General features: G+C 42.4%; 1 protein-coding gene across 1 annotated transcript; it reads left to right on the forward strand.

Annotated features, from left to right (window-relative positions):
- The first annotated feature begins 1,937 nt into the window (after positions 1-1,937).
- AVPR1A (arginine vasopressin receptor 1A) lies at positions 1,938-10,077 on the forward strand. Its single transcript, XM_063308635.1, has 2 exons — positions 1,938-3,163; positions 9,608-10,077. Exons 1-2 carry the CDS (start codon positions 2,173-2,175, stop codon positions 9,862-9,864), a joined length of 1,248 nt encoding a protein of 415 aa, XP_063164705.1. The 5' UTR covers positions 1,938-2,172; the 3' UTR covers positions 9,865-10,077.
- The last annotated feature ends 4,491 nt before the right edge of the window (positions 10,078-14,568 follow it).

Below are 14,568 nucleotides of genomic sequence, written 5' to 3' on the forward strand. Positions count from 1 at the left end.
GTTGTTTGAGTGGTTGGGCCCCCGGTTACAGTATTTCTCCTGTCTTGGGGTGGGGACACTGATGGACGGGCTCTGCGGGGTGGAGATTCATCCCGGCTTCGTCTCCGGCCCCGCTCCACTGTTGGTCCGGGTGAGGAGATGGAGGATGATTGCGTGGAGCTGGAATCTCCTTCGCGCCTCAGCTGTCCCCCCCATGACAGAGACAGGGCTTTTAGCATGTACTCCATAGATTCTAATTTGGCCTCTACCACTCTTAGCCTTTCAGGGGTTTGAGATACCTCCTTCCAGGATGCCTGAGATGTCCCTGGCTGGGGTTCTCCCATTTCATCCCAGGTGATCAACTCTGCGGGTGATGCGCTGGGTGCTGGTTGCTTTGGTGCTCTCCCCTCTTCAGATCCCTCTCCCTCCAGGCTGGAACTTGAATGCTGCCGTGAGGTTGAAGGTTCTGGGTGAGGCTCCGTTCTTCACTCCTAACAGTTGACTCGGGCATCAAGCTAGTCGGCTCCTCGAGTCTCCCGGTCGTGAGTTTGGCTTTGGCCATTGTTAACTGTTTTCCCTCACAAGAAACTAATCTTGGCAGGAGCTAACGGTACAACTTTGGAGATTCTCAGCTTTATGTAATGATTGCCTATCCTAAAACACCATCAGACTCATGAACAGGTTCATAAAGATATCTGATTTATTAAAGAATAGTATGCAGGATCACAAAGAAAGCTGAGAATGGGAAAAGCACGCCAAATGCAAACTAAAAAACCCTCGGTACAAACAAGATCCCTCCCCCCGTACGATCTTCCCAGGCTTACAATCCCAGGTGCTCCTAACAGCCTCTGCTGGTCCGCGGGAAACGTCCTTGAGCAGAGCCCATAACCCAAACACATTCCATTGAAATGAACCTAGATACAGAGCTTGGTACAAGGTTTCACAGCAGCTTCCCCCCAACAGAAACGTGTGTCAGCACCATGGCATGTGAAACATTACGATGTACAGTGCACATTGAAACAGTGAACATGACAATGAGAATCTCGTACATTGTTTTAGAAGAAAGAGCAATGTTATGAGCAACGCAAACTCCACTGGGCTCAGCATGATCAGGTGTCACCTCTAGGGATTTTTTTTAACTACTTGAGGGGTGTAGCTGAGATGCTAAATTTGCTTGTGATGACCCCTTGTTACCAGCATCTCAAGTACTGTATTAACTTGCACATCAGTTATGAGACATAGTTGATAAGCACATTGCCTTTTGTCACACTTTTTTGGAGAAGGCAGAGCCTTGCACAGAGAAGGTTCCAGGCTCAGGCTGTGGAATCTCCAGGTAGACAGGAAAGGGGCACCTGAAATGGGTGTTGCCATGTTGACAGTATTGACTGGGCTGGATCATCAGCAATTGGATTCAATAGTGAGCAGGATGGAGCAAGGAACTATCAATGGGACAATTCCCTGTGTTCCTTTGTTCATTTTTTGTGGGCCAAACCTACCAATCAGTGGGTTTTATTAGACGCAGGCATCCAGGCAAATCAGTGCAAGCACTCAGGGACACGTGAACTGCGTTGGCTACAGCAGTGTTTCTCAACCTTGGCAACTTGAAGAAGTGTGGATACAGAATTCTGGGAGCTGAAGTCCACACCTCTTCAAGTTGCCAAGGTTGAGAAACGCTGGACTAGAGTGTAAATCTGTTGGTGAAGAGCCCCGAGGGCACAGTGGGAAGAGCTTGTTTGAGAGAGCCAGAAGGGGGCTGGAATGTGGAAAGTCCCGGCCGAGGTGGGAGCCACTAGGGAGAGCAAGGGGAGGGCTCATGCCAAAGGAGCTTGGAGGAAAAACGAATCGAAGAGCCGAAAAGCAGAAGAGCGCCGGGGCGCAGCTTAGGCGCAGGAGCGAAGCCGGGAGCGCGCGGGATGTAGGGGAGAGAGGAAAGGAGGAGAGCCGTGGAGGGCTTGCTCTGGTTAATTCCAGGCGTAGAAAGCCGGGAAGGGAACTAAAGAAAGACTCACTCTGATCTTTCCTATTCCTCCGGCTACCTTTCCCTGGTCAGCAACCGGGACCCAAGAGCAGCAGCGCTGTAGCTCAGCAAGGAAAAGGGGCGCATCGATTTCCGCCAGGCGCGAGAAGGACTCTCACACCTGAAAAGTTCAGGCGGGAAAGCGCACGGAGAGAACTCAAAAGCGAAGGAGCGCCATGCAATTCAGCGACCGTCCCGGCGGCTCCGCTTGGACGACGCCCGCGTGGAACTGGAGCGAGGGCCGGCTTACGAAGGCAGACGGCTCCGGCGGCAGCGTGGAGGCGCCGTGGTCAGGGAGCAAAGCCAACGGAAGCAGCGACCGCTACGGGCGGGACGAAGAGCTGGCCAAGCTGGAGATCATGGTGCTGGCTCTGACCTTCGTCTTAGCCGTGCTGGGCAACTTTTTCGTACTGCTGACGCTGCACCACACGCCGCGCAAAAAGGCATCCCGCATGCACCTTTTCATCCGGCACCTGAGCCTGGCCGACCTGGCGGTAGCTTTCTTCCAAATCTTGCCGCAGCTCTGCTGGGAAGTCACACACCGCTTCCACGGGCCCGACGGACTCTGCCGCGTGGTGAAACACCTGCAGGTTTTCGGCATGTTCGCCTCGGCTTACATGCTGGTGATGATGACGGCCGACCGCTACATTGCCGTGTGCCACCCGCTCAAGACGCTGCAGGAGCCGAGCAAGCGCTCGCGCTACATGATCGCCGCCGCTTGGGCGCTCAGCTTCTTGCTCAGCGTGCCGCAGTACTTCATCTTCTCGCTCAGCGAGGTGGAGAGCGGCTCGCAGGTCTACGACTGCTGGGCGCACTTCATCAAGCCGTGGGGGGCTCGCGCCTACATCACCTGGATCACGGGCAGCATCTTCGTGGCGCCGGTCCTCATCCTGGCCACGTGCTACGGCTTCATCTGTTACCACATCTGGAGCAACGTCCGGGACAAGATGCGGCGGCAGAAGCGAGAGAGGGCTCCTCCACGCAAGGGCGCCCTGCGCAAGGGGCTGCTCTTCACGCCTTATGTCAGCAGCGTCACGACCATCTCCCGCGCCAAGGTCCGCACCGTCAAGATGACCTTCGTGATCGTCTCGGCTTATATCGTGTGTTGGGCCCCTTTCTTCTCCATACAGATGCGTTCTGTCTGGGACGACCATGCCCCCTGGCTGGGTAGGTGCTGTGGCCTGATCGGTTGGGGTCTCTGCCTTATACCTAGCTCCCTGGAATATGACTTCCAGACAAAAGCCATTATTTATTTATTTATCTATCCCATTTTTCCACTGCCCATCTCAACAATGACCCTGGGTGGTTGCCCAGCAATTAGCTTGGGCTCTTGCAAGGCACTTATGACATAGCTGCACTGTGCCCTTAGTTGCTCCTGACCTGTGCTGATGCCAGCTGGGCTCTAATCCAGTTCAAGAAAATTCTGTCCAAACTGGGACACTTTGGCAGCAGCCAGGTATCATCCCTCCTCCACCCCCAACCCCTTGGACAATTTTCCTGCTGTTTTGCCTTCCCAGCTTTCTGTGCCAGGAAAGCAATTGCAGCTGGCTTCTTTTCTCTGGACATGTCTTTCAGGACATATATACTTGTATATGTATAGAGCTCACAAAAATATGCAAATTAAATTAAATCCATATATACAAAGTTAAAGCATCAAAATGTACATATATACAGGTAGAACTAGCTTTAAAATAAAAGTCCCTTTCTTTCATTTTCCCAGTTTGGTACAATGTCTGTTGCAGCTATTGTTACAGGACTCCTTCAGAAACATTTGCCTGACATTAAGAATGTCACTGATTTGAAACCTGGCAGAAAAGTTTATACTGTATATGCATGTGTATATTACTATTTTTTATTTCCTGAGCTACCTATTTGCTGCTTTTTTGAACCAGCTAACTGATGTACTGTTTCACCAGTTTTCCTATCTCTTGAGGTTAGAAGGATCTCACCCCAGCTCTCAGATAGTCCAAATGAAGATTACTGCCAAAAGTTATCATGCAGTACTTATTCAGCTGGGTTATTTGGGAGCTGGGTAGAAAAGAAAAGAAGAAAAACACTCCAGCATTTCACTCGTTCACTGGTAGGCTTTTCTTTTAAATGCCCAACAAAAAAGTGAGTATCTCAGAGAAAGAAAAATAGTAATTTAAAAACCCGGGTTTTGAACTATTAATTTTCAGCACATCAGGCAAACCATCAATTTTCAGCACATCATTGGAACACCACGATGGATCAGAGACTCGCTGGGGAGCAAACATCTACTCAGATGAGGGGATGTTCCTCTTCCTGTGCTCAATAGCTACTCAAGCTGCAGGTGTTTGCCTAGGAAATGTAAAGGGCATCAGGCAAGCTGGACAGCAATGCTTAAGCCAGAAAACATGGAGCAACAAAATATGGTTGGTGTTCACATTTTCTGGGGCTTGGAGTGAGTAGAAAATGGCATCATCTGTTGGTTGGTGGCCCTGCCTGACAACAGGGCAAGCTTGCAGTGTGGATAAGCCCTACATGCCAAGGCTAAGGGCACTAATACCAATTTTTTGGTAGCAGAATGCTATCCTCCTGAGTGTGTAGTTTTTTGTCATGCTTCTCAAACATATAAACTTTTATTTCAGTGAATGGAAACAACATGCAGTCTTACCCTGTTGAGTTTCAGGAGACTTACTAAACATAACTTTTTACGTGGTATATTTTGAGACTTTCTTCGAAAGTCCTGAAAGTCACATAAATCTAAAAAGGCTCATTTAACATCTCAGCTTGGTGGTCATTTGATTTATAATCTCGACTAAATGGCTATGTACCCCAACCTCCAACTCTTACATTTAGTGCGGTTCAGTTAGAAATAAAGAGCTTGGGGCTCAAGGAACCCAAACATTCCCAAGTTAAAAATCAGTATCAGAGTAAAAGGACAGAACTTTCAGAGTTCTCTTGTAAATGATTTTGCAAAGGATCGTTACCTTGCCGTGGTGCTGGAGCTTGAGCACCTCAGTGATGCCATGAAACCGTGAAACTGTGAAGGACCACCCAAGTCGGGAAGGTCATGACAGAGAGGTCAGACTAAATGCGATCCCTGGGGAAGGTAATGGCAACCCACCCCAGTATTCTTGCCGTGAAAACTAAACGGATCAGTACAACCAGAGATATGTCGGTATACCATCGGAAGATGAGACCCCCAGGTTGGAAGATGGTCAAAATGCTACTGGAGAGGAACAGAGGATGAGTTCAACTAGCCCCAGACGTGATGACGCAGCTAGCTCAAAGCCGAAAGGACGGCTAGTGGCCAACAGTGCTGGTGGTGAACGGCGAATCCAATGTTCTAAGGATCAACACACCATTGGAACCTGGAATGTCAGATCTATGAGCCAGGGCAAATTGGATGTGGTTATTGGTGAGATCTCAACATTAAAGATAGACATTTTGGGCGTCAGTGAACTGAAATGGACTGGAATGGGCCACTTCACATCAAATGACCACCAGATCCACTACTGTGGACAAGAGGACCACAGAAGAAATGGAGTAGCCTTCATAATTAATAGTCAAGTGGCTAAAGCAGTGCTTGGATACAATCCAAAAAACGATAGAATGATCTCAATTCGAATTCAGGGCAAGCCATCTTACACTGTGGATCACAGTGATCCAAATATACGCCCCAACCACAGATGCTGAAGAAGCTGAAGTAGAGCAGTTCTATGAGGATCTGCAGCACCTACTGGACAACATGCCTAAAAGAGATGTTATCTTCATCACGGGAGACTGGAATGCTAAGGTGGGCAGTCAAACGACACCTGGAATTACAGGTAAGTATGGCCTGGAAGAACAAAACGAAGCAGGACATAGGCTGATAGAATTTTGCCAAGACAACTCACTCTGCATAACAAACACTCTCTTCCAACAACCTAAGAGACAGCTTTATACATGGACTTCACCAGATGGACAACACCGAAATCAGATTGACTACATCTTTTGCAGCCAAAGGTGGTGGACATCTATACAGTCAGTAAAAACAAGACCTGGAGCTGACTGTAGTTCAGATCATGAACTTCTTATTGCGCAATTTAGTATCAGACTAAAGAGATTAGGGAAGACCCACACATCAGCTAGATATCAGCTCACTAATATTCCTAAGGAATATGCAGTGGAGGTGAAGAATAGATTTAAGGGACTAGATTTAGTAGATAGGGCCCCAGAAGAACTATGGACAGAAGTTTGCAACGTTGTTCAGGAGGCGGCAACAAAATACATCCCAAAGAAAGAGAAAACCAAGAAGACAAAATGGCTGTCTGCTGAGACACTAGAAGTAGCCCAAGAAAGAAGGAAAGCAAAAGGCAACAGTGATAGGGGGAGATATGCCCAATTAAATGCATAATTCCAGAGGTTAGCCAGAAGAGATAAGGAATTATTTTTAAACAAGCAATGCGCAGAAGTGGAAGAAGACAATAGAATAGGAAGGACAAGAGACCTCTTCCAGAAAATTAGAACCATCGGAGGTAAATTCCAGGCAAAAATGGGTATGATCAAAAACAAAGATGGCAAGGACCTAACAGAAGAAGAAGAGATCAAGAAAAGGTGGCAAGAATATACAGAAGACCTGTATAGGAAGGATAACAATATTGGGGATAGCTTTGATGGTGTGGTCAGTGAGCTAGAGCCAGACATCCTGAAGAGTGAGGTTGAGTGGGCCTTAAGAAGCATTGCTAATAACAAGGCAGCAGGAGACGACGGCATCCCAGCTGAACTGTTCAAAATCTTGCAAGATGATGCTGTCAAGGTAATGCATGCTATATGCCAGCAAATTTGGAAAACACAAGAATGGCCATCAGATTGGAAAAAATCAACTTATATCCCCATACCAAAAAAGGGAAACACTAAAGAATGTTCAAACTCTTGAACAGTGGAACTCATTTCACATGCCAATAAGGTAATGCTCAAGATCCTGCAAGGTAGACTTCAGCAATTCATGGAGCGAGAATTGCCAGATGTACAAACTGGGTTTATAAAAGGCAGAGGAACTATGGACCAAATTGCCAATATCTGCTGGATAATGGAAAAAGCCAGGGAGTTTCAGAAAAACATCCATTTCTGTTTGATTGACTATTCTAAAGCCTTTGACTGTGTGGACCATAACAAATTGTGGCAAGTTCTTAGTGGTATGGGGATACCAAGTCATCTTGTCTGCCTCCTGAAGAATCTGTATAACGACCAAGTAGCAACAGTAAGAACAGACCACGGAACAATGGACTGGTTTAAGATTGGGAAAGGAGTACCGCAGGGCTGTATACTCTCACCCTACCTATTCAACTTGTATGCAGAACACATCATGCGACAAGCTGGGCTTGAGCAATCCAAGGCTGGAGTTAAAATCTCTGGAAGAAACATTAACAATCTCAGATATGCAGATGATACCCCTTTGATGGCTGAAAGTGAAGAGGAACTGAGGAGCCTTATGATGAAGGTGAAAGAAGAAAGTGCAAAAGCTGGCTTGCAGCTAAACCTCAAAAAAACCAAGATTATGGCAACCAGCTTGATTGATAACTGGCAAATAGAGGGAGAAAATGTAGAAGCAGTGAAAGACTTTGTATTTCTAGGTGCGAAGATTACTGCAGATGCTGACTGCAGTCAGGAAATCAGAAGATGCTTAATCCTTGGGAGAAGAGCAATGACAAATCTCGATAAAATAGTTAAGAGCAGAGACATCACACTGACAACAAAGGCCCGCATAGTTAAAGCAATGGTGTTCCCTGTAGTAACATATGGCTGCGAGAGCTGGACCATAAGGAAGGCTGAGAGAAGGAAGATCGATGCTTTGGAACTGTGGTGTTGGAGGAAAATTCTGAGAGTGCCTTGGACTGCAAGATCAAACCAGTCCATCCTCCAGGAAATAAAGCCAGACTGCTCACTTGAGGGAATGATAGTAAAGGCAAAACTGAAATACTTTGGCCACATAATGAGAAGACAGGACACCCTGGAGAAGATGCTGATGCTAGGGAGAGTGGAGGGCAAAAGGAAGAGGGGCCGACCAAGGGCAAGATGGATGGATGATATTCTAGAGGTGATGGATTCGTCCCTGGGGGAGCTGGGGGTGCTGACGATCGACAGGAAGCTCTGGCGTGGGCTGGTCCATGAAGTCACGAAGTGTCGGAAGCGACTAAACGAATAAACAACAACAAATGCAGGATAGGATTTAGCTGAATTATTCTAGAATAATTTCAATTCTTTCCTTGATTTCAAGATTATGGGCAAGCATTGTTTTATGTTTGTATTGCTATTTAGTATCATGTCTGCTTTAGCTAGTTCATCTTGAATTTAAGCTGGCCATCGCTAGCTAACTTGCACATTTTTAACTGAAGAATGGAGAATCTTTCTTATTTTATAAAATTTGGCACAGTCTTATGTTCTACATTAATGTGAATTGTCTTCTGTAAAGTAAACTAAAGAATTGCTAACTGAAGTTCTGTCAGGGTGAACCATGTGACAATGCAGAGGACAGGATGTTCCTCTCCTTTGAGAAAGCTTCACAGCTGAATCTTTAACATTAGCCATAGGGCAGTACCCTGGAGACCATCCATGTTGCATGAGAGATGGAAATCATGGCTGATTCCTTCTTCTCAACAGCATAATATTTTTGGAAGTCATGTTGGTCATCTTCATAGGAGGCATGATACCTTCTGTAAATTTGTTTAAAGGTGATCTGTGTCTGCATTATAAATATAAAGCACATCATCTATAAACAAGCCACAAAGAGATACAATAAATGGCAGTTCTAGAACTTTTGCCAAGAGAGTCATAATAACAGATCAAAGTAACCTGCCCCTAACCCTAACTAAAATGAAAGAATAGTGAAAGGAACTATTAGGTAGGTTAGACAAATACAGCATCTGTGAATCTGTTTTGACATTCAGTATGGCCCAGTAGTCCCATAGCTTAGTCATTTTGTTTGTTTTTTGTTTATTGGATTTATATGACTGCCAATCTAACAAAGTAACTCTGGGCAGCTAACAGGATAAAAACATCAGTATAATATCAAATAGCACAAATTATAAAAGCACATAAAAACAGAAAAGCAAAGAATGGCAACCAAATGGCAGAAAACTCACACATCTCACACGTTCAACTGCCTCCCAAACCTTATTCTTGGGAGGAGAACTTTTATGGAGGGCTAGCAGGGTTGGGCCCAGTCTAATCTTGGGTGGAATGGTGGTTCAAAGGAAAAATGCTACAACAAAGAAGCCATGCTTCCTGGTCCCTCCAGATGACAGTCTTGAATCAGCAGGACCCAGAACACGCCCTTCCTGCCAGATCTGATGGGGCAGGTAGAAACACTTCAGAGAGGCAGTTCCTCAAGTATCCAAACCTGATACCATGAAGGTTTTACAGTTCATAACCAGTCCCTTGAATTGCAGCCAGAAGCCTAACATGGACATATTGAGGTTATTAAGGCAATTCTATTGAAGGAGTATGTTGGATGAAGTACAAATGCCTGATTCCTTTGAAAATGTAATGCAAAATTATATTCTTAGAAAACCTAATACATTTTTTTGTTAGATAACGCTTTTAAAGAAATATTGACATACTAAATTGTAGGTCTTTGTTAAACAACACTCTACTTTTTCTCAACAGATTCAGAGGATGTTGCAGTTACAGTGACCGCCCTTTTGGCCTGCTTGAACAGTTGTTGCAATCCATGGATCTACATGTTCTTCAGTGGGCACCTCCTACAAGATTTCATGCAGAGTTTCTTGTGTTGTCGAAAAATGAAACAAAGATTGAATAAAGAAGATACTGAGAGCATCAGCAGGAGACAGACTTCTTTCACTAATAATAGAAGTCCAACAAACAGTTTGTATACATGGAGAGAATCACCAAATTTATCATGATCTGTTAACCATTTCAGTTTCTGGACCATTGATTAAACATTGATGGCTCCTTGAGTGCCCAAACAGCACTTTAGCACTTTAGCTATCAGTTATCATGTGGTCAATAAAATAATAAGTTGGCAATAAAATAAAGATTACCATTTTATGTTAATGAAGGCTATGGATTAATATGTAAAAAGATACATGAATGTGTAGTCCATTATATTGATGGAAAATCAAAAAACATGTAATATTTTTGGGATAATAACTCTTATGGAGGATTATTTATTTATTTATCACATTTCTTCACCACCCAGAGTCGTTTGTCAAGATGAGTGGTGAAGAAATGTGATAAATAAATAAATAAATAATTTTCCAAACAGACAATTATCATAAACCTTGGTGTTAATCTTTCATGAGTTACAGCATTATATGCAGTAACGGCTGCCACTCAGTAAGAATATTTGCCCAGTCTCCTCAAAAGTCTTGCTGAGGAACATCCTGATCTGTCAACAAGTGATTAAACATCAATCTCTACAATCAGCCATTTATCAAAATCCTATCGGAAACATAAACGAATTGGCCTGATCTAGAGCTGTGTAGATGACAAAATACTTGTGGAACTTCCAACCAATATTGACTTTCCCACTCAGTGAAGTATTGGGGAAAGTCTTAAACTATTCTGAGAAATAGAAAAAATGACATGGAGTACTGGAATGTTCCAGGGACCATTGAATGTTTAATAAGAAATTGCTTGATGACTATTATTTTTATATTTAAGTAGAAGCATGCCCATATTTATAATAGGGCTGTGATTATCAACTTAAAGGTCTCAGAAAAAAATCGTTGTTACTCTGACAGCAAAAGAATAAGATTTTCCTTTGTCAGTCTGAATTAAGAAGGCTGGCCAGTTTTACATTGAGAAGTTTGATCTATTCAGGAGATTGCTGATTTTACCTCCATATCACTTTTGTTATTGGTATCAGCTGACATCAGTGGCTCATTTGATTGAACTGGCACTATCTAAGAGACCGCCCACCCTTTGGGGACATAAGTCCATTCCTATGACAAATGAGGTCCATATACCAATTCCAGTTCAGCTGATGGTGCAATTCTTTGTGACTGGGAGTGGAAGGCGGGTGGAAGTTTGAAGGGCCAAATACAAAACAAAAGGGTGTGTTTGGCTAAGAGGCATCTAGAAGTAGGTAGTCCTCTTTGGATATTTTTTTAGAATAGAACACACTTTTTCTTTAGTGGCTCAGCTGAAGCTTGGATCATTAGCATTATATGATACATTGGAAAAGAAATATACTGTACTTATTGTACCATACGTAATTTTTAAACTCACAGACTGTCACTTTATTTTTTTATTGGTTCTCATTACACCTCTGTGGCACATATAAGTAGAAAAGTAATACATTTTGCCTTTGCAACAGCAGTACAGTATTCTAGCAAATTTTATTCAGATAGTGGATCACAAACAGTAGTGCCAGGCCAAGTAACTAAAGTGACAGAAGGGAAAGAGGCAAAGAGGTTTTCCGGATAGTTTTAATGCAGGATTAAATACATAACTCTGACATTTATGACATTTTTACTACATTACCAGTTACTCTGCAATGTACTAATATTATTGTGGTTTGTCATTTTACTAGCTAAAGGTGTTTAAATGCCTATCAAATAGGCATATTAAGTTGTCTCAAATTATTATATACCCAACAGACTTTCATATAAACTCAGATGCAACAACTGGCAATACTGTTTATCTCTTCAGTCTTTTTTTGACCTATTCAACTTTTCTTGACCTTAATGAATTCCACTAGAACTTTAGACTCTTTCTGAGCAATGATTTAATAAGCCTTAATCTCATATTCACTCCACACGAAGATCCCACATTAAGCTTGTGATATCATTTTTTAAACATAGCTTAAGGTTAATTAAACAGAATATGTATCCTGAAGAAACAGTTCATATAGAATATACTTTTAAAACTACATTGTTTGTGTGTATGCATATATGATATATATGTAAGTAAAATAAGTCATGATCAAGACTTACATTTGGTTCAGTTTTTCAATATAGCATTGAAATGTCAACATTCGCTAGTCTTTCAGCTGTTAATCTATATATTAGTATCATGTATACAGTGTTTAAACCATTAAAATAATTTATCAGTAAGGCTTTAACTGAAATATATGAATTGGATTGTAGCTATTTAAATATGTTGGCTGAAATTGGTTATTGCTTGCTGTTAAAAATGTGCAATATTTTCCAGGCTTAAAATTGCATTTATAAGTATTCCACATCTGGAGCAAAACACCTAGTGTTCTGAAGTTCTGCCTTAAACGCCTGACAAATGCGGCATTTGATTTCACTTTGTTTCCAATGTTCCAGTGTCCTGCAAGTGTTTGCCTGTTGTTAATACTTCTAAGCACAGAGACTTGTAGAATGCATTTCAAATAAAACAGGCTCAGCTTCCATTGCTTCTGCCCTTAGTTGGAGCTTATATATAGAGAAGAAGGATTAAGAGGATCTGTTTACATGTTTAGCTATTTAGAAGAAACATTTTGGACATTAAAACTCCTGTTTGCCAAGTAGGTAAGTTTACTGCTGTTTTTAAATTATTTGCTATCGGGAAATTAGAATTCCCAATTGCAAATGTAACATTGCTATCCCTTTCTGTTCTGTGTTTTAGCTATATTTTTCACAGAGACTGCCCAGTCTAAAGGTATACATTAAATACTTTGGTATGTTAAAGGGATAGCTTTGCTGTTGAGATTCCAGGTTGTTAAATGCCAACACTGCATATTCATTTGATCATTTGTTTTGCTTTACAGGCATATTGCCACATCCAAAGGCATGTACTGGGCGTATGCAGTAGAAAGAAACTTCAGATGAATTATTGTATTTTTGCTGCTATTACTTTGTTCCAATTTGTGTTAAATGAATTTATTTCTTGCTGTTGCTTCTTTGCTAAAAGCTCTATGGTTGTTTGGTACAGGCACTGATTACAAAACTGTTTTACTGTTCCTTCTGTTGTTTGCTATGAGAATTTTAAAGTAAAAATAAAATAAAAATATTATTGGCCAATTTTTCTATAAGTTAGGTAGGTAATAGGTAGGATTCAACATGGACTTCATCCTTATTTACTTTTGTGTCCTTAGGAAGAATGGTTGATGGACAAAGAGCTTGCTTTGAATTTCCATTGTTTCATATGGTTACCACTTTTGTTCTGTTAGGATGTAGGACACTTGAAACATTTCAAAGTTTTTCTGAGCTTGGAACACTGATCAACATTTTCAGTTGGCCCACAATGTACACTGTCATTGCTGGGATATTAATCAACTTAGCAATATAGTGCTAAGTGTATTTCATGACAACTGGATTTTGAAACTCCTCAAGTAAATTCTTAATTTGTTTTTAATGACTTATAACGTATAGTAGAAGAAAAAGAGAAAAGACAAATCCAGAAGGAATACCATTTTACCTTTTTAAAGCAAAAAGCAAAAAATCTAAGTGTAGCCCCTAGCCTGAGCAGCTTTTGTTATTCATTCACAGTAATTCTTTGTATACATTTTTAACAATCTATTTTGTTGTCATAGGAAGAATGGAACTGCAGAATAAAGTCCTCCCAGGGATCAACAAACACAACCTTACATTAAAAATGACCTGCCTTCTTAATACTGCAGTTCTTACTTCATTGAAGATTTTATTTTTGTGACAAGGAGCTATTTATACAATACAGACTGATCTTTACATTTGACCAATCATATGACTGAATGTTACCTATCCCTAAAGATCCTTGCTTCTTTTGTGAGAATAAACTCAAGTTTTCCTCTGATATGGCTGGTGACTAATGCAGAGATGACAGTGATGATTTACAAGGGATGACATTCAATCATGCAGATCCTTATATGCATTTTGAAATGGTACAGACATGCTACTTCATGGGGTGTGCAACTCATCTGCTGCCAACACTAGTACCAAAATTTCTGGAATGGCACCTCTGTCTTGTTGGAGTTGAACTGAGCCTAAATTTCCCATCCAGCCCCTCACAGTTTTAGATACTAATTTAAGACATCCACAGCATTTCCAGTGCAATCTGGAGTGGCAATGTACAGTTAGCATAAGCATATTAATGATACCTCACCCCAAATTTACTCTCCCGGAAGTTTCATATAAATGGTGAATAACATGGAGAAAAGGACTGAATCCTGTAGTACCTCACAGTCTCAATTGCTTTTCCCCTATGTCTGTTGACTGAATTTTCACCTCAGGTAGGAGCAGAACCACGACAAAACAGTGCTTCCAAACCTCAGTCTTTGCAGGTGGGCCATGGATGTACCGTTATCAGTGATATCAAACATCACCAAGAGTTCTGTTAAGGCTAGGAGAACCACATTTCCTTATCCAAGTCCCAGTATACAACATCCAGCAAATGCTTCTGTGCATCTCAGCCTGACCTCTTCCGGAGTGGTAGCTTGGCCAAAAGAGTGGATAGCATTTCAGCAGCACCTATAAATGTCTCTGCAGGGCCTTGAACTGAAAGATTTACCTTATCCAAATGGCTTCAAATATATGCCAAGTAAGCTAAGCCATGAACTCCTGTCTGTCAAACTGTTCTGAGTGGGCTTTCCTTTCCTCTCAAAAAAAGTGAAACTTCTGCCTGAAGTTCAGTCAAGCATTTCAGGAATTTTCTTCTGGAAAGCCAGCAAACATCTTTGAAAA

The sequence above is a fragment of the Candoia aspera genome, chromosome 7 (genome assembly GCF_035149785.1).
Source record: "Candoia aspera isolate rCanAsp1 chromosome 7, rCanAsp1.hap2, whole genome shotgun sequence".
NCBI lineage: Eukaryota > Metazoa > Chordata > Lepidosauria > Squamata > Boidae > Candoia > Candoia aspera.